The sequence below is a fragment of the Balaenoptera physalus genome (assembly GCF_965194825.1).
Source record: "Balaenoptera physalus genome assembly, chromosome: 2".
NCBI lineage: Eukaryota > Metazoa > Chordata > Mammalia > Artiodactyla > Balaenopteridae > Balaenoptera > Balaenoptera physalus.
In genome coordinates, this window is record NC_138883.1 from 46,497,549 (window position 1) to 46,520,878 (window position 23,330).

At 40.5% G+C, this 23,330-nt stretch overlaps 1 protein-coding gene across 1 annotated transcript; it reads right to left on the reverse strand.

Annotated features, from left to right (window-relative positions):
• Positions 1 to 1,276: 1,276 nt before the first annotated feature.
• Positions 1,277 to 16,458, reverse strand: CDKN3 (cyclin dependent kinase inhibitor 3). Its single transcript, XM_082450519.1, has 8 exons — positions 16,349 to 16,458; positions 13,895 to 13,977; positions 12,536 to 12,591; positions 11,995 to 12,039; positions 9,391 to 9,613; positions 5,125 to 5,156; positions 3,323 to 3,426; positions 1,277 to 1,517 (listed from the first exon to the last, which is right to left on the reverse strand). The coding sequence occupies exons 1-8, from the start codon at positions 16,355 to 16,357 to the stop codon at positions 1,431 to 1,433; spliced, it is 639 nt and encodes a 212-aa protein (XP_082306645.1). The 5' UTR covers positions 16,358 to 16,458; the 3' UTR covers positions 1,277 to 1,430.
• Between the last annotated feature and the right edge of the window lie 6,872 nt (positions 16,459 to 23,330).

Consider the following 23,330-nt stretch of genomic DNA (forward strand, 5'->3'; position numbering starts at 1 on the left):
CTTCCATTTTCTTAAGTATTCATGAGTAAGCTATATGTTTATACTGGGAGAAAGCTAATACAAGATTTGGTAATGTCAATTTCAACGACTGTTTAAAGTTTAATGGAATATTGTGATTTTTAAACTGTATTTGGTTATAATATCAAAATCATGAGGAAGGTCAGTCTATTATTGCAGCCTGTACTTTAAAAAAAATAAATAACTTTCTAGCTATAACTTTTGGCATTTATTACCTTGGGTAAGAAATCCCTAGGGATATACGATTTGCCCACCTTCCTTAATAGTCTTATAAAACCTTAAGTTCTAGAAGCACGGTGTATATAAAAGTATTAAAACATTGATTTTATATTATGGTACATGCTGGCTCTCTGGTCTGAAGTTCCCAAACAGCACTAGTAATTGTTTTATTCTCTAATGAAATTAAAGTAGTCCATCAGAGCAAGAAGAGTGAGAGAGTAAGACTTTTGGTAATTATATGATTATTTAAAATTAAGGGTTGATGTAGTGAAATTTGCTTTGTCTTGTGTGGAAGTGCCTCTGACTGTTGGTCACCTTTGTGACTTCCAGTAGCCAAGAGAGCCATGGCACTCTGCAGCAGTAAAACCACTGAGGTCTCTTTTAACTTTGACTCACTGTATGATCCTTGTCTACAAATGACTACTTTCGGTAGCTCAACATGGAATTTAAAGACAAAAAGACATGTTCAGTAGCATAGAGTGAAGTGAAGGAGTGTGAGAACTGGAGACTTAATCTGTAGATAAGTGCTTTTATAAAATAAATTTGGAGGAGGGATTAAGTTCATTCTGTGTAGTTCCTAGGGTGAAAAAATGAATGCTGTAAAAACAGCAGCTGTCTGAACCAATGAATTCCTCATCTTGGAAAATTCCAGCAAATGCTGGATAAACACCTGTAGGGATGATCTGGTATTGGGAGGGAGGTGACGAGATGATTCATAGGATCCCTCACAATTCTGTATGTCTATGAAGTAGAGAAAACAGTAGGAGAAATTTTCAAAGGAATAAAGAAGTAAGAGTTATTTAAATAATTTTAGCATGGCTACTCATACCAATTTTCATATGTATTACTATGTCATATGCTACCCAGTAGTTACCGATAATATGAGGTAAGAGTGTGGTAAAAAAATATATATGTATTTTTCCATATGCTTTTTTCAGCACTGCCTCCAGGTAAAATATATCAGAGCAGCTAGTGCATTTTTAAAAGGAAAATTGTATAGCAGTTTTTCTATCTCCTATAAGAGATGAAAGAGACACAATGAAATCTGTCAATAAGAGCTTTAAGAATATCTGCACATACACATCTACATTCATTACATTCAATTTGATAACAATAGTAGTTTCATTTCAATACAAATATTAGAGAACTCAAATTTCTGCCATCGTCATATATATATGCTATTTGAAATTCTTTTATCTAGATACAGATCTTGATAGTGAATCTCTTGATAATAGGTGTGCAGCTAGTTTGTCCCGGAACTCATGAAGATAATTATATTGCTGAAAAAAGTAAAGATATATTGAAATACATTGTAGAAAGCTAATTACCAGAGTAGTCATACTAGTCGGAATCGAGAATCAAAAAAATACTTGATAAAAACAGTTCTACATCCTTTTGCATAAGGAGGTATTTATATCTTGAGGAAGTTTTATCTTTCAATAAAGCTACATATAGTGTGAAAAACTTGTTTTAAAAATCTCTAAAAATTAGGAGGTAGCATGAAATAACAGCAATGTTTTATAAATCTTTAAAATCCTTTCTCCCTTTACTGGCAGGAGGAAATAAGATTAAAAACACACAAAGATACTCTTTTTGCTAATGCATTTTCCCCTGGGGAGTAAGTACAGGGGAGAGGGCACTTTCTGCAGCAATTAACAGCAGCGTATTCAAGAAAATCTATTTCTTAATTTACAGAAGCCTTAGTTTTCTGCTTTTTGTGATGATAAAATCCATTTGGAACAATTTTCATAGTAGATAATATTAAAATAAAATCACTAATCTTAACAGATAAGCAAAATAAAATCTTTAAATAAATAATTCATTTGGAGTTTTAATAGCTGCCCAGAGGATATTCTCACTCTGCCAAGAATCTCATTTTGTATTACTGTTCAGAAATTGAAATTGCATACTGCTAACTTACATCAGCACAGAGATGGAAAAAGCACGTTTGCCCCAGAATGCTGAGGTGATAAATTGACAGCCCATATTAATGTGGGCTTAATTCTCTCTACGATTAAAGATGTAAAACATGCATATACATATGTCTGATCATGTATTTTGTTTTGTGTCACAGAGACACTTGGGAACATGTTGAATTTGAAGCAGCATTTGTTAAAAACAGATAATAAAGGGAGCTGCTTCTCTGTTTTCAGAACCCGCTCCTCAGACTTAGTCCTAAAGTTGAGACTGGGTAATTGGGAAAGGAAGGCAAGTTAGCTTTACAGATCTACAAATCAATAATATCCTTGGGGCTTTGCTACTGCAGTGTTTTGGTGTTAGAGAGAAAGTAAATGTGAACGATGTCACTTAGGTTATCCACAGCAAAGGGTAATTAGCATGGTTTTACATTTTTTTCTATTATAGTCATTCATCTATCTTTGTTAAATGTTTTGGTGATACAGTAATAGGATCTTCATGAGATCTTTTTGGTCAAAAATATACCCAGGAAACTACCAAGTTTATAGTAACTGCCTCATTTTTCCAGGTGAGAGGATCCATTCCCAGGACAGAATGGGCAAACACTGAACAGTAGTAGATCTTGGAAGAGTAAACTGGAAAGTTCAAATTTTTCATTATTTTGTTTGAAAAACTGAACTTTTTCAGACGTCCAGGTTATATTTAAATGTAAATTTAGGGCTTCCCCGGTGGCGCAGTGGTTGAGAATCTGCCTGCCAATGCAGGGGACACGGGTTCGAGCCCTGGTCTGGGAAGATCCCACATGCCACGGAGCAACTGGGCCCGTGAGCCACAATTACTGAGCCTGCGCGTCTGGAGCCTGTGCTCCGCAACAAGAGAGGCCGCGATGGTGAGAGGCCCGCGCACCGCGATGAAGAGTGGTCCCCACTTGCCGCAACTAGAGAAAGCCCTCACACAGAAACGAAGACTCAACACAGTCATAAATAAATAAATAAAAAAGAACGTGAATTTCTAAAAAAAAAAAAGTAAATTTAAAAAAAATCAAAATATAAACAGGTGATACATGAAAAATAGAATGCTTTGGATTTTCATTACCCTTTGGATGAGGTGTAACACTGTGACGGTCTGCCCCCGACCACAGCCTCACGAGAACGGTCACCCGCCTTACCTTTATGGTCTGTATTGCTCCAGACCCTCTCAGCTCCCTCAGGCTGTCGATGGCTTGCTGCGGTGACACTGTGTCAGACAGGTATAGGAGGAGACAAGCGGCTACTAAACAGAACATGAGACAAAAGTTGTATACTATGTGTAATATATATTCTTATAGTATATTATAAATTAATGATATGCTTATACTTAATTCAGACTTCTGTTGGTGGAGAAGACTGAGTTTTGGAAATGAATTAAAAGACTGAGGCCTTTTAGTATGTGTTTTTGACAAATTATGATTTTAAATGACTGTGGTTGAATTAAAATTTAACGCTGGCTTCATTTTTTTTTTAAACAGCTTTATTGAGTTATTATAATTCACATACAATTCATTCGTTTAAAGTGCACAATTTAGTGGACTTTAGTGTATTCACAGTTAAATGCAGCCATCACCACAGTCAGTTTTAGAACATTTTCATCACCTCAGAAAGAAACCCTGTATACTTTTGTTATCATCCCTCTATCACCCATCACCCCTCCCCTAAGCAACCACTAATTTACTTTCTGTCCTTATGGATTTGCCTGTTCTAGACATTTCATATATATGGAATCATACGTGGTCTTTTGTGACTAGCTTCTTTCACTTAGCATAATGTGTTTAAGGTTCATACACATTGTGGCACGTATCAGTACTTCATTCCTTTTTATGGGTGAATAATATTCCATTGTATGGCTACACATTTTGTTTATCCATTTGTCAGCTGATGGACATTTAGGTTGTTTCCATTTTTTGGCTATTATGAATAATGTGGCTCTAAGTGCTAGTGCACAGGTTTTGTCTGGACCTGTTTTCATTTCTTTGGGGTGTATGGCTAGGAGTGAAATGGCTGGGTCGTATGGTCACTCGGTGTGTAACTGTTTGAGGAAGTACTGCCTGGCTGTTTTCCGAAGCAGCTGCACCTTTTTCACTCCCACCAGCGGTGTATTTAGCTCCCAGTTTCTCTACATCCTCTCCAAAGCTTGTTCTCCATGTTTTGGGTAACAGCCATCCTAATGGGTGTTAGGTGGTATCTCACTGTGGTTTTGATTTGCATTTCTCTGAGGACTAAGATGTTGAACATTCTTCCATGCGCTTATTGGTCATTTGTATATTTTGTTTGGAGAAATGTCTATTCATATCCTTTGCCCATTTTAAAATTTTTTAATTGTCTTTTTACTATTGAGTTGTAAGAGTTCTTTATATAGTCTGGGTAAGTCCTTTTTCAGATATATGGTTTTGCAAGTATTTTTTTTTCCCATTCTGTGGGTTGTCTTTTCATTTTGATAATGTCTTTAAAACACAAAACTTTGTAATTTTGATATTGTCCAACACTAAAAGGAATAACTCTTACTCCCACTGTGGTATTTCATTAGCTGTTTTTCCCCCCCAATACATTTTTTAAAAGTTTAAAGTTAACGTATATAACTTTGTTTTTATGCTTATGTTACCCATGGATATTATTTAGAAGTTACTGTCAATATCTTAACACCTGCAAAGGGAGAACATTAGAAAACAAAACAAAACACAAGAATGCAGGTGCTAAGACCTGTAAATTATGTTTTGTAGAATCCTCCAAAACAATGCTGAAAATACCTCTGACTCCCACCCAGCCTTTCTAGGGAACACTAAATTTAGGTCCTTAAATAATCCTTTGGGTCTTAGCAGACATATATTGTGTTTTGTCTCATTTTCATACAAAGTGAGCATATGGCCCAGAAACATGAGTTTTCGTACTTCGAGGTAAAAAAAAACAAACTGAATAATAGAAATATATTTCTTACCAAGACAAGATCTCCCAAGTCCTCCATAGCAGCTGAAAGGGAAGTACAGTTTTGAAGTTTGTACATTTTCATTCCATCCCAACAATTACAACCAGAGACTTGCTTTTTCTGCCTTCTATTTCTACTCTAATGCCTAGCACAGTGCCTTGTACCCAGAGATTAATAAATATTTTCGAATAAATCAATCAAGAGCAAAGTGTGCTTATTTGTTTGTTGGGAGGTATTCCGTACACCTATAAGGGACAAAGAAGGCAGGGCCTTTTTATTGACCTCTTTAAACATCTGAGGAGTGGAACATGTTACTAAATTGATAGAAATCAGACTACTTTTACCAACTGCCACTTAATTTTTCTCTAAACAAAACCTTAGTGGTTATGGGACAGGTCCGTATGATAATTCTTCATTCATCTAGAAAGAGTAAAGAGGCAGTGTATCCTAGAGGTTTAAAGCCTGGGTTCTGGAGCCACACCGCCTGCGGTTGAATCCTGAATCTGTCACTTATTAGATGTGTGAACCTAAGTTATTTAACCTCTCTGGGCCTCAGCCTTTTCACCTATAAGATGGGGCCAGCAACGGTACCTATGTCACAGTGAGGACTGAATGAGATAACATTTGTAAAGCTCACAACAGAGCTCGACACACAGTAAGAAATAAATGAACGTTAGCTGCTATTATGTAGCATTGTGAAGAAATGAGCAGTTCTGCATAACTGGATTTTCTAGAAAAACAAGGACTGATTCTTAAGCAATAAAACCATTCACTTTAATCAGTTTCAAAGATCCTAAAAAAAGTGTATTCCATACTTCCTTTCTCAGAGGGTGTACTGATCCTAATTCAGTGCTGACAACTCATTATGAGCATCAGTTACTGTGGTGTATTTGTAGATGGAGCTGTAGATACATGTCTTGTGATAGGATGTGAAACAGAGGACCAAACAGGTACTGACCCCTGGATAACTGATGAACTTGCTTTCTACAAAGTGTCCCAGCTGTAGGCCTGTTTCAGAGACGAGGCTCTACTGTATAAAGGTAGAGAGAGGTAGAACATTTTAGTGGCTTTCTTCAAGATTAAGGTGTACCACTTTTGGGACTTCCCTGGTGGCACAGTGGTTGAGAATCCGCCTGCCAATGCAGGGGACATAGGTTCGATCCCTGGTCTGGGAAGATCCCACGTGGCGCGGAGCAACTAAGCCCGTGCGCCACAACTACTGAGCCTGCGCTCTAAAGCCCGTGCTCCGCAACAAGAGAAGCCACTGCAATGAGAAGCCCGCGCACTGCAATGAAGAGTAGCCCCGGCTCACCACAACTACAGAAAGCCCACGCGCAGCAACGAAGACCCAACGCAGCCAAAAAAAAAAAAGATTACCACTTTATATCTTTTTTTTAAATTAATTAATTAATTTATTTATGGCTGTGTTGGGTCTTCGTTTCTGTGCGAGGGCTTTCTCTAGTTGTGGCGAGCGGGGGCCACTCTTCATCGTGGTGCGCGGGCCTCACTATTGTGGCCTCTTGTTGCGGAGCACAGGCTCCAGACGCGCAGGCTCAGTAATTGTGGCTCACGGGCCCAGTTGCTCCGCGGCATGTGGGATCTTCCCAGACCAGGGCCCAAACCCGTGTCCCCTGCATTGGCAGGCAGACTCTCAACCACTGCGCCACCAGGGAAGCCTTACCACTTTATATCTTGCTAGCTTTATCTTTCCTCCCGTTTGATTCCTACTCATCCTTCAAAACCTAGCTCAAATTTCAACTTCTGAAATGCCTCTGTGCCCCCATAGGAACCACTGCCATCCTGTGTACTGCCTCATATACACCTGTTTTGAGTATTATTACACTTACATGATAGTGTCGTTGGCTGTGGGTTCCTTGAGGGTGGGGACTGTGTCTAGAGTGTGTATTTTATATTCACAATGTTTCATACATAGTAGGTGTTATGGGTTGAACTGTGCCCCCCTAAAAAGATATGTACCTAATCGCTGGTACTATGCATGTGACCTTATTTGAAAATAGGGTCTTTGCAGATATAATCAAGTTAAGATGAGGTCATTAGGGTGGGTCCTAATCCAATATCACTGGTGTCCTTATAATAGGAAACACCATATGAAAACACAGACACACAGGGAGAATCATGTGATGACAGAGGCAGAGGGGAGTGATGCAGCCATAAGCCAAAGAATGCCAAGGATTGCCGGCCACCACCAGAAGCTAGGAAGAAGTGAGGAAGGACTCTATCCAGGGTTTCTGACTGAAGATAGCCCTGCTGACACCTTGATTTTGGACTTCTAGCCAGTAGAAGTGGGTGGGAATAAACTTCTGTTTTTTAAGCGACCCAGTTTGTGGTCCTTTGTTACAACAGCCGCAGGAAATGATGTAACAAAATAGGCGAGCAGTGTTCACTGACTTTATAAAGGAACAAAAATGTCCAGGGAGGACAGACAACAGAACAGGGAAAAAAATGTACCAGACCCTGTTTCTGAGGGATAAACTCTAGAGCTGTCTAGCAGTGTGGGCACCCAAAGATAGTAGAAAGGATAGAAAATCGTCTTTGTCTAAACAAACATTAGTCGCTGTAGGAACACCTTTGAAAGCTCTAGGACAATGAAAACTTCCAGTCATCAGATGCTTTATTTTATGGGAGCCTGAAGCATTTGACATATGCAAGATTGCCCATCCACCTTTCCATTCTGTTTGTATTCAAACACCAGAGCATTTGGTTTGCTAGAAGTTGCTAGAGCAGATTTTGTTCAGCTTTTCTAAACTGAGCTAGTTTGATCTCTAGTAATCTTTCAGTAGAGCCTGCTTTCAAAGATTCGTTTGAAAAAAAAATCTCAGAATTGGTTTGAAAATGGGTTCAAAAATTGTAAAATATTTTTCACTAGCTCCATCTAACTACCTAATGCTATTTTACTTAGATTTATCAGAAAATTTAGCACAGGCAACTGTATTTGTTCTAAAATTTTGCTTCTACAATTAGTACTAGATGAGAGATGATGTGTTTCTATAAAGTTTGGAAACTGTAGGATGTAGGATGGCTTCTAGTTCTTTTTCCCCTACTTTGCAGGTGATAGTTCTCTGTATCAGAGTTTAGTTTGGTCACAAACAGATATGTGTCCCCAAAGACCCTTGTACTGGTTGGTTTGCTTTCAGAACATGAGCTACTGGCATGAAGCCCTGGGGCCCTTGGTCTAAGGAGAGAGAAGCTGGCTGGGCTTTCCCTTTTCCTAGGTGCCTGAGACTACTCAGTTATTTGGTATAGTCTGTATACTTTCTAGCTCAAAGCAATGACCTTAGAGCTTTTGAGCTATTACACTACTTAATGCTCTATCTTGCTCCAGAAAGGATTAAGAAGATTAGGATGCAAAAAACAAACAAACAAAAAAACACCCCAAAAAACAAAAAATCAAAAAAAAACCCAATAAGCACAAAGACCTATGTTTAGTAAATGATGAGTTCTCTTTGCTCTTCACAAATACCTCCTCACATATTAGAATAAGTCTATAGTTTTCTCCTTGTGGCCGGCTCCCCTCTGCTCTGTGGGTCTCACTTCTGGTGTAACTAATGTTCCTTTCCATGGCACCACTTAGAGTCTTTCCAATGCTACTGTCTACTGCTGATTGTCACTTTCTTCTTCCTTTCTCCAAGCTACTTTTTTCTTTTCTCCTCATTTTTTCCCCTTAATCCGTTTTCTTTTGTTTTAAACTTTCATACCAGCAGCTTATTTGCAGCCACTGACAAACGATGAGAGTCCCTCCTTCATTCAGGTAGCAAATTCATATCATCAAATATAATTTTCAAGTTCTGTTTTTAGGATTGCTCATTGCTTAGGGATAATTCCTTTGCTGCTAATTTTTTAAAAATGGACTTTCTTGCTGTTGGAAGAAACTAAACAACCGAAAGGCCGACCAGTAGGTATGGTGTTACATAACAAGAATGATGCCCTCACCTTTTCGGGAAGGAGAAGGTCCCAAAATTATGAGTAAAGGTCTAAGACAAAAGGAAAGAAAGAAAGAAAAAAAAAAGCCTGTTACCCTATCCTAAAAATCTCCTAATCTACTCATTTATTGTCCTTACTCTTCAAAAGTAATAATGGCAAATATCTGAGTGCTTGCTCTGTGCCAGGCATGGTGCTAGTACTTTTCATGTACTATCTCCTTTTGATCCTTGCAACAAACTATAAGGTAGGTAATAACTGCATAAGGATGCAATAATTTGAGAAATCATTTTGACTGGGACGTTTTTCATGTAATATATGGAGAAAAGGAAAACATACTGTATTAAGGTTTTTCGGTTATTTTTAAGGCAGATTTCAAGCTCCTCCATTATGTCACAGCAGCTGGCTATGTCAGGAGTCCCTCCAAATGGAATCGGATGATGATGAGTGATAATTCCACACTGATGGTAGAGGTCCACAAGGTTTGGAACTCTATATTTTGACAGTTCCCCTCTGGTGCAGAAAACAAATATGTCTTGTATACCATAGCTCTTTAGTTCTTCTGCCAATAGACCAAGATACACAAGGACACACATGGACAAAACATTACAAATTTAAATACAGTCAGGGGGGAAAATATGGAGTTAAGTTCCTTAAGCCAAACAAACGATAACCTTTGAAGTGCTCATTGATAATCTAAAACAATACTGATCTGTCTTCAAACTAGGGTAAAAACCAAGTCACTAAGCACAAAATAGTAATTAGAAACATCTGAACCAAAAGGCTATTAAAATGAAACCTGACTTTATAAGTCAAAATGTTTTTTTACTGGATTTTAAGACATCCATTATATTGCTGTTTTGAAAAAAATATTTTTTTACAATAAATACTGCTTTAAAATAAACTGTAAAACACCTAATATTTCAAAATAAGAAGGAATGATAGAACATTTTTTCCCATTTTCTTCTCACCAAATCAATGGTGTTTGCTGTGTACAAGTCTCTGTTATGTTGTTTTGCCCTAAGCACTGTATATAAAATCTCCAGCATAGCCATGGTGCCAGAGCTCTTGTATTGTCACCTATATTTGCACTGTACCGCACCATTATGTATTTAATGTTATGGACTAGGTTTCTAGGAAATAAAGCATTAGCTGTATGAAAATTATGTGACTTAGCGAATTTCAGTATAATGACATGAACCAAGCGAGAGTACTGCAGGCCATTCTGTTCACTGGAGCTTCCTTAGGGCAATATTCACTACAGAGCATTTGGTTCATAATGAATAATTCTGACTCATCTGATTCCCCTTTTTCTCTCCCCACCCACTAAATCCTAGGACATTTAGCTATTTAAGTACAAAGTACTTTTTATCACGAAACTCTAAACCTGTACTTGAAATATGGCTAGTCCAAACTGAGATGTATTGTAAATGTAAAATACGTATCTGATTTCAAAGACCAAGTACCAAAAAACTCCTATCTCAATAATTTGTTTTATACTTAAAACCCATTGAAACGATACTATTTAGCCTATATGAGGTTAAATCAAGTATGTTACTAAAATTAATTTTACCTGTTTTTACTTTTTTAATGTGGCCCCTAGAAAATGTCAGAAGTATATAGACGGCTTCTATTTGTGGCTCCCAATATGTTTCTGTTGGACAGTGCTGCTCTAGATAATACTATTATGCTTTTGTACTTGTAAAAGGGTTTAACTTGCAGTTGACATCCGTAACCGTTTTTAAGACAGTAGGTAATTTCCTATTTGCCTCTTGCACGCATTGAATAATTTCTATTATATAGTAGATTTCAACTTTCCCAGAAAGGACTCTGAGGATGGACACAGGAAGTGCTGCCGGGAGAGTCTAGGTCTCCCCCTTCAGACACTGTCATCTATTTTGTATATTGGATTCCATTTAATATTTCATTGGAGGAAAAAAGAGGTTTGGTAAAAAATTGGAAACTCCTTTTACAGAAGAGACTAAATGAATAGGGCTTTCCAAAATGTGCAAGATTGGTTCTTGAACCAATGATTTAAATGATATTTTGCTCATAACTGAATGTTCTCCAAATGGAAATTTCCTACCATGGTGGGTATCTCTAGAGCAGAAAATCTTTACAAATACTGCAAGGGTCAACTAATATATTAGCCTTTTAAGTCTTTTCTGGTAGGTAAATTAAAGAAAGTATATTAGCAAATTGATATTCTAGGATAACTAGGACAGAATTTTAAGATTTATAAAATCTATAGTGGTCAGAATCAAACAATATATACATTTTTGTATTGGTTTATCATAAGGACATTGGTAGGACTATTAGGCTTGAGATATTCCAGGCCAACCAGAATAAAATATTTTGAAAGTCTAAATTTGTTAGTATCATACAATATATAAATTCCAAATTGGGACAGATTATCAGGATATTTGTAGGATTATTAGACTTGAGGCTAAGAACACCCTTGGGCATGTAGAGATCAGACCCTATTCCATCTTTTCCACCTAGACACTGGTTCTGTAAATTTTCTATGTGGGATGGACAATTTCAATACTACCTCTGGGTTCCCACCTCAGGCTTAATTTCCAGTATCACAGTCAAGTCTGCAAAGAACAGTATGTTTAAAGATCTGGGCAGTGCAATGTCAGCTTTCTATTTACATACTTTTCCCCCTCCAACTTATACATTATAACACAAATGCAGTTTTTATGTATAGAACTACAACAATCAGTGAAAAGCAACACTATGTTTAGTAAATGATGAGTCTTCTTTGCCCTTCACAAATACCTCTTCACATATTAGAATAAGTCTATAGCTTGAAACTTTATGAAATACCAAACATTTTTTTGGAAAATTCAGAAGAGACTACCGTTTGTTCTTTTGGACAAAGAGATTTTTAGTATTATTTTTTAAGAACCTATTAAGATGGTTCTGTCGTATTACACCTACCTGTATCTTTTTGGATATTTCTTCTAACATCTTTAAATTTACAACCTGTAAGTAGTAACAAGGCAAGTGAAAGAGTCAGTTTCTGGTCATAAGTAACAAGTATATTAAACACATATACAGCTACTGTAGAAAGTCATTACACATGATCATTTATATGCTTCAATTCCATTCTGAATGGGAATTTAAATTTCTTATATTCTTAGGAATATAATTCCAGGGATTCATAGATCCCAGCTGAAGGAACTCTTAATCCAAGGATTCTTTATTCTGTGTCCTTTCTGTAACAAGTACCTGGCTGTAGTCCTTAGCCTCACATTGTACCCTTGTGTTACATTTTATTAAGATAGGTAAATCAGAAATGCAGAACTGTGAATGTGGATGTGGAAGGGTTGAAGAGTGGGTCTATGTGCCTTTATCTACAGCCCACCAAGAGGGTTTCCAGAACTGAGTTCTTATGCTGATAGTCCGTGAAATTCTCTTACTGCTCAGTACAGAGAATTATATAAAAAATAATTTCTAATATATCAATAGTGTCACCTACCTGGAAGAGCACATAAACCAAGAAATTGAGAACAATTCACTCGTGACAGGGGTAGCCTGAAAGGAATAAAATGTTATCAAGTTTAGTTCAATTTAAAGTTATAGATGGACATTTATACAAACGTGTGTGCCTGCCACTAAATGAAGGTGTTTTAAAGTTTTACAGCAGTCACAAAACAAAAATTCATAGTTAAATATCAATGTATTGGTCACAAAAAGGCTTAGAAAGACTAGGAGTTTAAAAATAGGAACTTATCATTTGCTTTGTTGCAATTTAAGTCTTAAAAGTGGCAAGCTAACCTAAACTAACTAACTTAAATATAGTAATGCCTAGGTTGCTTACAGCTAGTATAAAGTGTACTTAAGTTACCCTGTGGTTTGTTACCTGAGATATTTTGTGTTAGTAACCTTAGGAAATAAGCTGGAAAATGACCATCTGACAATTAATTTCATCTCCAGCATTCATTCGACATTACTATTTTAAGATTTCTTTATAGGACTTCCTTAAACAGACACAATTTCATAGAATAAAACCCACAGGCTACCTATTCTTTGTTGTAATGGATTTTGGTTAAAATGAAATAATTTCAAGAAATCCTATTCCCAATTTGCAGTACTTGGGGACAAAGCGGGCAGAGGCTCACCTTGTCTGCAAAACAGAAGATGAATTTAGAGGAAAATATGGGGCATTGTATAAATACCACCTGACTTTGAAAATTAGATGAGTTTTTGAGTTCGAAGGGGGCTTAGAAGGGGAAATGAAAGTTAATTGCTATTTGATGGCAGAACAAAAGAACTATAGGGACAACACTTTTTTTCTCTTCCTACGGCAGGGTCAGTGCTTAAAGAGAGAGATTATTACACTTACAGGGATTGTAGAGAACCTGCTGTAACCGTAAGTCACTGCCAAAATTCAGAAGTTGATTTTATATAAGAACATTTGTTTTTGTTATTGTATCTATGGTGATGTGGCTTTTATCTTAAACAGGGTCTGCTGATAGATGCATTATTGTGGCAAGTAGTTCTAGGACTGGAATAAATGATAACATAGGATATCTCATCCTACGTTTGGTACACTATTCTTCTGTCGTAAAAGAATAAGAAGGTTTTGGTACTAGATGGGAGATCATTCCAATCTTAACTCCTTGTTTCTACTATGGTTTTCTCAATGTATAAGGAAGGAACTCACACCACTCCCCCTACCCCCCCAAAAAAGCTTTATTCTACCATAGATAAGAAAGATAAGAATTATATAATCAGCAGAAGAGGATCATTTTCAATATGTAGACTAAATTCTACAAAGATTATTATGTACCCATCAAATATTTTAGCTCATCATTGATCAGAAAGGTTAACATACCATGATATCTGAATTGGAGTCTGTTCATCTTCAATAGGCTCTTCGTCTGATGAGTCAAACTCACTTGTTTGCACTGAACTAGGCTTCAAAAGAAATCAGTTATGTTAAATAACTGTAAAGAATATTTACATATAGTTTTAGTATAGCTGATCCTTGCTTAAAGACAAACTGATGCATATTTGCAATTTACTCAACCTGGAATATCAGAGAGATCAGAGGTATCAATAATAAGCTATTGCTGTTTACTGTCCTATTAATAATTACAGCCCCATGTAGTGGAAAAGAGTGTTGGATTGGGAACCAAGAAACCTGTCTTCTGGTCTTGGCTCTGCCACTTACTGTATAAACTTGGACAAGTGATGTCAGTTTCTACTGGATCTCAGTTTTCCAAAACTATAAAGTGAGGAGATTTATTAATTCATTCATTCACAAACATTTCTTGGACACCTTCATTTGCCAAGCTCTGGAGATGCAAAGATCCATAAAATAAATAGCCTGCCTTCAGTATAATTGGAGAGACAATGTGTAAATAGATTCAAAAAAGTTAGAAGTGCTAAAATGGCACTATGCCCTTCAGAGCAGACAAGGGAGTGACTGACTGCTTAGGCAGCTGGAGAAAGCTTCACAGAGGACAGATCCATTAGTTGGGTTTTGACCGATGAGCAGGAGGTTTTTAAGCAGATAGAGAAGTTAAGGCAATTAAGGCAAAAAGAGAAAGGGCTTTGTACAGTATAGTCCCTTGGTGTCCGCGGGGGAGGGGGGATTGGTTGGTTCCAGGACCTCTCTCCCCACCGCGGGTTCCAAAATCCCCAGATGCTCAAGTCCCTTACATAAAACGGACCAACATGGGACAGTTGGTCCTCCGCATCCACGGACACCGAGAGCTGACTGTATCCAGGAACTGTGACATCAGAGCAGAGAAGAGGAAGCTAAAGAAGTAGTTTTCTCTACCCCATTTCTCAATAAATAACCCCCAAACAGCCTAGCAGTTTGGTTGGTGGGTGAGTGGGGAGTATAGGTAGAATAACATGTCCCTAACTTTGTGAATCACTGGACTAGAGACTGAGATGAACTTTGTGTGCTGATCTAAGGAGTTGAAAATCACGTGGGAAGCATTGCTACATGGAAGATGTGTTATAGGACCAATAAAAAACACACCTTTCTTCTACTTCCTAGTTGGAACCAACTGAGGGATGAGACAATGGAGAGGCAAATGGAGATCAATATATGTTTTATTACTGCGTGTCAGATGGAGGATGGAGGATGTGGCTTTAAAGCTGAGGTCAAGTGGGCTTGTCAATTCTTCACTCCAGAATTGGACTTATCCACCCAGGCACAGGCAGTGATGGACAACCCACGGCTCCCCTGTGGCAGAGAGCACCTCAGATGGTTGGTACTCTCTGCAAAGAGAAGGGAAGGAAGGGTTGAGCTACTTGTGTCAGTTCCTCCCAAACTCAGAGATCAGATCACTCACTCTTCCCTTTCTGTGGACAAGTGTAGAAAGAGGCCAGGAGTGAAGGACAGCTGATGTCCCTCCACATGGAAATATGGGGATTAGCAAGTGTAACCGCCTAATGTCTTTTCTAGCTCTGAAGCTATATTCTATTCTATAATGGTCTTGTTTGTAACTACCAGATCGCTTTACAGAGCCAATTTAGGCCATGGATTTGAGTTGCTTTGGATCTATCCATATTATTATTAGCAACTCAACTCAAATGGAGCCCCTTCAACAGGTTGTCAGCTCTGGTGGTAGGTGATGTGAGTCAGGTGGGGCTTCAGCTCCTTAAGCCTGTTTTTTCTTTCTTTTCCTTTAAGGCAGTTTTGATGATTCCAGAGTTTCAGTTTGTGTGGCCCATTCACTCAGGGTCTCCCAGCCAGCTTTACAAATCCTAACAGAGTTGGATGTTTCCGCTTCCCCAAGCCCAGAGATTCTTAACTCCAGGGAAAGGGACGCAGTGCCAGGTGGCCCCGTGGGATGGTGGCCGTGGTGACACACCACAAGCGGTTAATCATCTTTCAGGAAGATTTCCCCGTCCGCGGAGAGGACTGCTCCCCAGGGGGCCCAGGGCATCCCAGGATATGCTTTGGGGCTGGGGTATCAGGCTGAATGATGCACGGAGACACTTAAGCTCTCTATGCCTCAGTCCCTTCGTAAAACGGGGCTCAGCCCTCTCTGGCAGGGCTGTCATGAGGCTTAGGAGACCCCGCATACGACAGCTCACAGCCCACAACAGGCGCACAGCGAATGTGCGTCTTCCCCTCGCCCGCCTCCGACCCTGTTCCTTCGCTGCCATCCTTCTCGCAGGTCCCGGGAAGCGCCACCTCCCTTTCCCTGGACGGTTACTGCGCGAGTCGTGTCGCGACCAGGCTGGGGCTGTCCCCGGGCTCAATAACTGGCCTCGGGACCGCTCCCATCCCTGCGGCTCTGTTCCTCCAATCCCCGGCCCCACTCACCGGCTTCATAACTGGCCGCCCAACATCCAGACAGGCCTCCTCCTCCCTCGGGCAGCACCAGCGTCTCAGCCTCCGCCCCGCGCCGTCTGCCCCTCCGCTCAGCTCATTGGTACATCCTTCTGTGAGGTGGGGCGAGGCTTCTTCTTGGAACCAATCGGACACTCTCCCTGTTTCTTACTCCGTTGCCCTGGCTCGGCCTCTAACCGCTCATTGGTTCCTAGGGGGCCTTTGAAACACGCGCCGGAGGAGGGCCCTGCTGAGTGTTGATTGGCTGGGAGGGCGCCCTCCTACCCCCGGTTGGGAGCGGGGTGGGGCGGGGAGAGGGGCGGAGCGATATCTTCTAAAGGCCGCCCTAGCGCTGTGGGGATGCTGGAAAGAGGTACTTTCTCGCGGCAGGATCCGAAATGGTACCAGGGTAGGGAATTTTGTTTGTTTTTTAAAATTATTTTTTATTTTTTAAGGGCATGGTGGGAAGCATTGACCTGGAGCATCTTGTGAAAACACACCACATGCTGTAGACTTTATAATTGTGGTCATATCTAGTCATATAAATACTATGGGAACCGCCAAAAATCCAGAATATAAACATACCTAGTATGTTTGATATTTTATGTTCCTTACCATTCCAGGATATATACAGGTTAAGATGTAGATCAGCCTTCCAGTTAATGAAATATCAATGAAATAGTATGTTATGAAGAGGAGATAAAGTCTCCAGATGGTTTTAAGTGCCGGTTTCTAAGTAATTGGCTATAATCTTTAAAAAATATGTTTCATTATTCTCTCCCCCATTCTCCAGTCCCCATTTAGTTGGCCATGGGGAAGAAGGTCACCTGGAGCAATATTACCTGCAGATCTGACAAAAATATGCAGAGCCTTCAGCTCCCCGACTCATGTTGTGGAAACCAGTGAGTAGAGAGCTAATGGGAAGAATTCTTTAGTAAAGAAGATAGCACAGTTTGACTTAGAGACTGTATTAGTCAGGGTTCTCCAGAGAAAAGAACCAATAGGATATGTACATGAAGAGATTTATTTTAAGCTTGGCAAGTCAAAAGCTGATAGGGGAGACTAGGGGGGGCTGGAGACTCAGTAAAAAGTTGTAGGTGGAGTTCAAATGCAATCTCCTGTAGAACCAGGACTACCTGATATTGCGGGTGAAGTCCAAAGGCCGTCTGCTCCAAAATGCCCACTTGCCTTTTTGTTCAGGTCTTCAGTTGATTCAATCAGGACCACCCACATTATAGAGGGGAGTCTGCTTTCCTCAAAGTCCACCAACTGGAATGTTAATCTCATCCAAAAACACCCTCACAGAAACATCTAGAATACATTTTGAGCAAATATCTGGGCACCATAGCCCAGCTAAGTTTGCACCTAAAATTAGCCATCAGACAGGTCCAGTCATCACTGAACTTGGTTCATTAATTTATTCAGAAAATATTTATTGAGTATCATCTGTGTCCTAGGTACTATTCAAGGTGCAAGGAATATCTGAGTGAACTAAACAAAGTCCCTGCCTTTATGGGGCTCACATGCTGCTGGGGGAGACTGTCAGGTAGTGATATGTGCTGTGAAGAAAAATTAAAACAAGTGGAGTCTGATGAGGATGCTATTCTAGATAGAAAAGTCAGGGAAGGCATCTTTGAGCTGTCACTTGAGAAACACCCAAATGAAGAGAGAGAGTGAACCATTTGAATATTTAGAGGAAGAGTTTTCAGTCTGCCTGAAGAGTAAGGAGGTGCAAAGTCCCTGGGGTGGGAACGTGCTAGGTGTGTTCAAGGAACAGTAGGGAGGCCAGTATGGGAGAAGCTGATTGAGTGAGGCTGAGAGAGGTAGGCAATGAAGCAGGGCCTTGTGGGAGGCTTAAGAGCCTCTTTGCTGAAGCATTGAGAGAGGGTCCAAGGAAAGACTGGGATCTGGGCTCCAGGTACGTACTCTCTGGGTGGGCTTCAGGATGTTTGATACTCCCTCATTCCCTAACTCTCTCCTTCTTTCCACTTCTCCCAGTGTTGTCTCCACAAATCTCTTTAATCTTCAATATCAGACGTCCCTTCCATTTCCTCAGAACATACCTCCCCGCCTTGGAATTAATGAAATCCCAGCCCCTTCGAGTATGGTACAAATTGTGCCACCTCTGGCCTCAGCTGGATATGAACATAGTCTCAATCTGTTCTAGCTCCTGCTGATTTTGCAGAGAGGGGATGATGAGCTCCAGTCCCATGGTAGGAAGAGGGTAGAAGGTGGAGGGCTGGAGTAAACTGGGAGCATTACAATTTCTGTTCTCTCCACCAGCAGGACCGGTCTAGGCTTTCTCTCTACCCAGAGACAAATACATCTCACCTCTGTGATATAGGGTTTTCTTTTTTTTTCTTTTTTGTCTAGTCCAGGGTTTGGCAAGCTATGGCTCATGGACCAAATCTCACAGGCCTGTTTTTATAAATAAAGTTTTATTAGAAGACAGCCACACTCATTGTTTAAGTATTTTTTTTTAATTAATTAATTAATTAATTTTTGGCTGCATTGGGTCTTCGTTGCTGTGCACGGGCTTCTCATTGAGGTGGCTTCTCTTGTTGCGGAGCATGGGCTCTAGGCGCGTGGGCTTCGGTAGTTGTGGCACGAGGGCTCAGTAGTTGTGGCTCGTGGGCTCTAGAGCGCAGGCTCAGTAGTTGGGGTGCAGGGGTTTAGTTGCTCCGCGGCATGTGGGATCTTCCGGACCAGGGCTTGAACCCGTGTCCCCTGTATTGGCAGGAGGATTCTTAACCACTGTGCCACCAGGGAAGCCCCCTGATTCTTTAAGCATTATCTGTGGCTACTTTTGCATTACAGTGGTAGAGCTGAGTAGTTGCAGCAGGAACTGTATGGACTGCAAAACCTACAATATTTACTCTCTGGTCCTTTACAGAAAAAGTTTGCCCACCCCTGTGATATAGTCTATGAGAGAAATGTATATTTCTTCTAGTAACATGATTTTAACTCTGTTTCTTGCAAAGGAAGAATCCTGGCCTCATTATGCTAAAACATTCTCCTCTGCTCGGCTTGGTCCCGTCATTATAGGGGTCCCACATAAACTGACAAGGGCCATGGCTGAACTATCTGGTTCAATGGCATCATAGTAACCTAGTTTCTCTCTAATCCACAAGATTCTCCCTGGAGAGGAGGAGTGGGGGCTGAAGTTCAGCCTGCCACACCTATAGTCTTCAGTTAATTTTTTGGTGTGTGACTCACGGCTGTTAACAGAAATGTGTGTGGTCAAAACAATGTGGAGGATTTATCCAAACCATCAGAGGGAAAAGTGTTAACATATGTTCACAGACAGATGAGTATCTTTAGAGGTGCTCAAAGAGAAATGAAACATGATTGCCATCAGAGGTTGTACTTGGATGTATGTTTTACAAATAGATCCATATTTTAAAAATATTTTAATATTAATGCTAATGGATTTGACATGTGTGTTAGGGAGAGAACACTGGAATCTTAGAGTTGACTGCAACTTGGAGAGATCATACCTCCCCATTCTTGACATGCCAAGTTTAAAAATCTCTCTTGTGCTGACCATCGGTTACAGTATATAACATCTGCAGTAGGCATATGTTGTCTTACAATTGCTTCTTCCTTTGGTGAGTTGCTCCTGTCTCATTTCATGCAGTCTTGTTGGGCATGTGACTGGGACTGATCCCTATTCCTCTGGTCACAGTTAATGGTCCAGGGAATGCATGTGACCCCAACTGGGGCATCCTTCCTTGTCTTGTGTGCTTTGGTTGCTGGTATTCTTATTTTCTTCTTTACCTTCCTAAGGTCTCTGTTTTACCCCAGAATGATGATGAGTTCTAATTTGCACTGGATAACTGGAGTAGATTGTAAAATATATTTAAAATATTATTTAAATTTTAAAATGCTACTGTATTTTATAGTGGGAATGGATGTAACAACTTCGCTCCTTCCACAGACTCTTCTGTCCTGTGACTTTGCCATGCTCTGTCACGAGGCGGAGTATAATACTCCTCTTAAATATGGGCTGGCCTTAGTGACTAGTTTGACTGGTAGAATATACCAAAGTGATCAATGATAAGCTTGATAAAATTGCATCCTCGTGTATCCAGCACCCAGATCAAGTAATGGAACATTACCAGCCCCCGGAAGTCTCCTTTGTCCACTAGCCACCCCGAAGGTTAGCTCTGGTTTGATTTCTGAAACCATTGCTTAACTTTGCTTGCTTACAAGTTGTATATAAATGGAATCTTTTGTGTCTGGCTTCTGTTGCCCAACTTTGTGTTTGTGAGATTCATTCATGCTGTTGTGTGGGGTTGTACTTGTTCATTCTCATGGCAGTATTCTGTTGTATGAATGTGCTATAATTTAGTCATCTCATCTACTGTTGATAGGCACTGGGTAGTTTCCAGGGCTGGGCTATTATGAATAGTGCTGCTAAAAATATCCTTGTCCACATCTTTTGGTAAACATATGTACATAATGCTGTTGAGTATATACTAGGAGTGGAAGTGCATATGTTCATCCTTCCTCAGTACGGCCAGTTTTCCAGAGAGGTTGTACCAATTCACACTCCCACGGGCTGTGTTAGAATTCTAAGTCAACATTTTGGCCAACATTTAGTATTGCCTGTCTTTTTCATTTTAGCCATTCAGTGGGTGCTAATTTCAAATTGTCAAGAGACTAACACTAATCAGTTGGCTATCAGAGAGAATCAGTAGATGCCTTTCTTTAAGAGGTAGCAAAAGTTCCATAATTTTTAGGAATTTTTGGAAAATGTTTTTGTACTATGTTATCGTGTGTAAATATTTTATGCGTTATTTTATAAATGTCCATATCATTGCAGTGTCTATATTTTGAGGGTACATGCCTACTTTAGACCATAAAACTACTGATATGAACAGAGTGGCCCTCAATTTAGGAAGCTTCCCAAATTTAAGCCTCATCAGTGAGCACCTCGCACTGTGATGGGAGAAATATTATTTAAGTTTCCCAGGCATCCCCAGCTTGGGGCTAAAATTAAAGTCACAATAACCGTCCTTCATGAAATAATATTTCTCTGGTTCCTAGTCTCTCTACTCTATGAAACTGCAGCCCCTGTTTATTCCTCATGCTAGTTCAGGGCATACTCATGGATGACCTCCCGTATGCTCGGAAAGGCAAGAGCAAGGCACCCGCTGTCTTTGGCGCTCCTGCTGCCCCTTGCTTGTCGGGTCACTGCCCAAACCTGGAGCGGCAACTATGCTGACACCCACCGAAGGTGCTGGGACCACCGCTGACCGCTGACGTCCCCCCCATCTGCAGTGCCAACTGCACCCTCTCTGTCGCTGCTGAAATTGCTGGCACAGGATTTTGCTAACACTTGCATCTTCAATGTCCCCTGGAGATTTTAATGAAATAGCTCTTTTTAGTTTCACTGGCTGTTTACAGCCGTGGAACTTGGGTCACAGGGTGTTGGGGGTGGCCCACACTGGGCAGTACTGAGAATTGTCCCTCCTGTCTGGCTGTGTCTTGATGTCATGGAACCCAGTTTGTGTACTTTGACTTTCTCTTCCTTTAGGGTGAGTTTCTTCCCAGGAGTCCTCTGGCCTCTCCGGGATGCAAGGTTATCTCACCCTCTGCCAGCTGTGCTCAGGTATGTCTGAGTCTCGAGTGCTTAGTCTCAAGCTGGGGTGACCTCATGTCCGCTTTAAACCTTAGTCCTGGTTTATGACTGTTTCTTGCTCTGATGTAATTATTAACAGCTCTCTCTTTTACTTTCAAAAGTGTCCAGGGTGGGGTAGTAAATTATATGGACATTCTTTCTCCAGCCATCTTTAGGAAAGTTTTCCAGAGATAAAACAGAATCAACAGCACATTTTAGAACAGTCAAGAAATAGAATATAGAGGAAAGGGTTTTGAACGCCGAAGGCTGGGTGTGGCATTGCAGCTACGGCTAGTTTGCTGCCCCTGCTTTTCCTCTCAGCCCCACGGCTGGCAGCCACTTGGCTCCACCTGCAGGCTGGTTTCTGCTCTAGTTTTAGATGGTTTCTTCTTTTCACAGGGAGATAGAAGGAGAGGAATAAAAGGCTGTGAAACTCAGTTGGAGGTTAATACTTGCGGTGGGGGGCCTGCCTGGCGTGGCCTGGGCCCAATTTTGCTGATCTGGCTTTTGCTGTCTTCCTGAGACAGTTTCTATTTCGATCATATCTTAGTTCTGAATGGAGCCCTGATGATCTCTTGCCATTTCCCCTGTCCCTGGCCTGCCCTGGACCTGAATTCTGGCTCCTGACCCCCAGTCACATGGGTTCTGCTGTCCACGGCCAGCTTTCTCAACACAGCCTGTCCTACCCTGTTGCCTGCTTGCACCCCATCAGTGTGTCCTCTGCTCTTTGGAAGCCGTTTCGTAACCTCTGGTGGCCCTTGAATGCTGGGTTCCCACCAGGAAGGCGGGGTGCTCTAGCAGGAAGGGAGAGGGCCTTGAAGTCAAAAGACCTGGCTTCAAGTCCTAGTTCTGCAATGAGCTGTGTGACCTTGGACTAATCACCTAATCAGCTGACCTGAATTGCAATCTTCTCATCTGTAGCATGTGGAATGGAATCGCTGCTTGAAAATGAATGAATTGACTTCTGAGCACAGAGGGTTTCATAGTGAGTTGGTTTGGTTATGAATCAGTTATCTGGGGCTGGAATAATTCTTGGGAAGTCAGATTTCTGAACTTGAGGAATCAAGCCTCTACAAAAAAGAAGCTGGGGAAGAGAGCCTGGAACAGTTGGCTGGATTTTCCATTGTCATGTTAGGAGAAAGTTTGGCCAGCTCCTGAAGCTGGGCTATTCACCTGTCCCAATTGCTTTCAGCCCAGAGAGGCCTTGAATCAGACAGCTTCTCACAGGGGAATGTCACTAGCACCTTTTCCCCATCTTCTCTGGGAAACCAGTTTGAGAAATTTTCCAGGAATGGAGAAGAGTCTTAAATTTCTGTCTTTCAGTAATACTTAGTTCATTTTCAATAGAATCTA

Excerpts from the sequence above, each read along its gene's own strand:
- CDKN3 (XM_082450519.1), bottom strand. Across the intron at positions 9,614-11,994 it reads AAATATCCAAAAAGATACAG|AAGAACTAAAGAGCTATGGT; the intron begins GTAGGTGTAATA and ends GTCTATTGGCAG. Across the intron at positions 5,157-9,390 it reads AACCGAAAAACCTTAATACA|CTGCTATGGAGGACTTGGGA; the intron begins GTATGTTTTCCT and ends CTTCCCTTTCAG.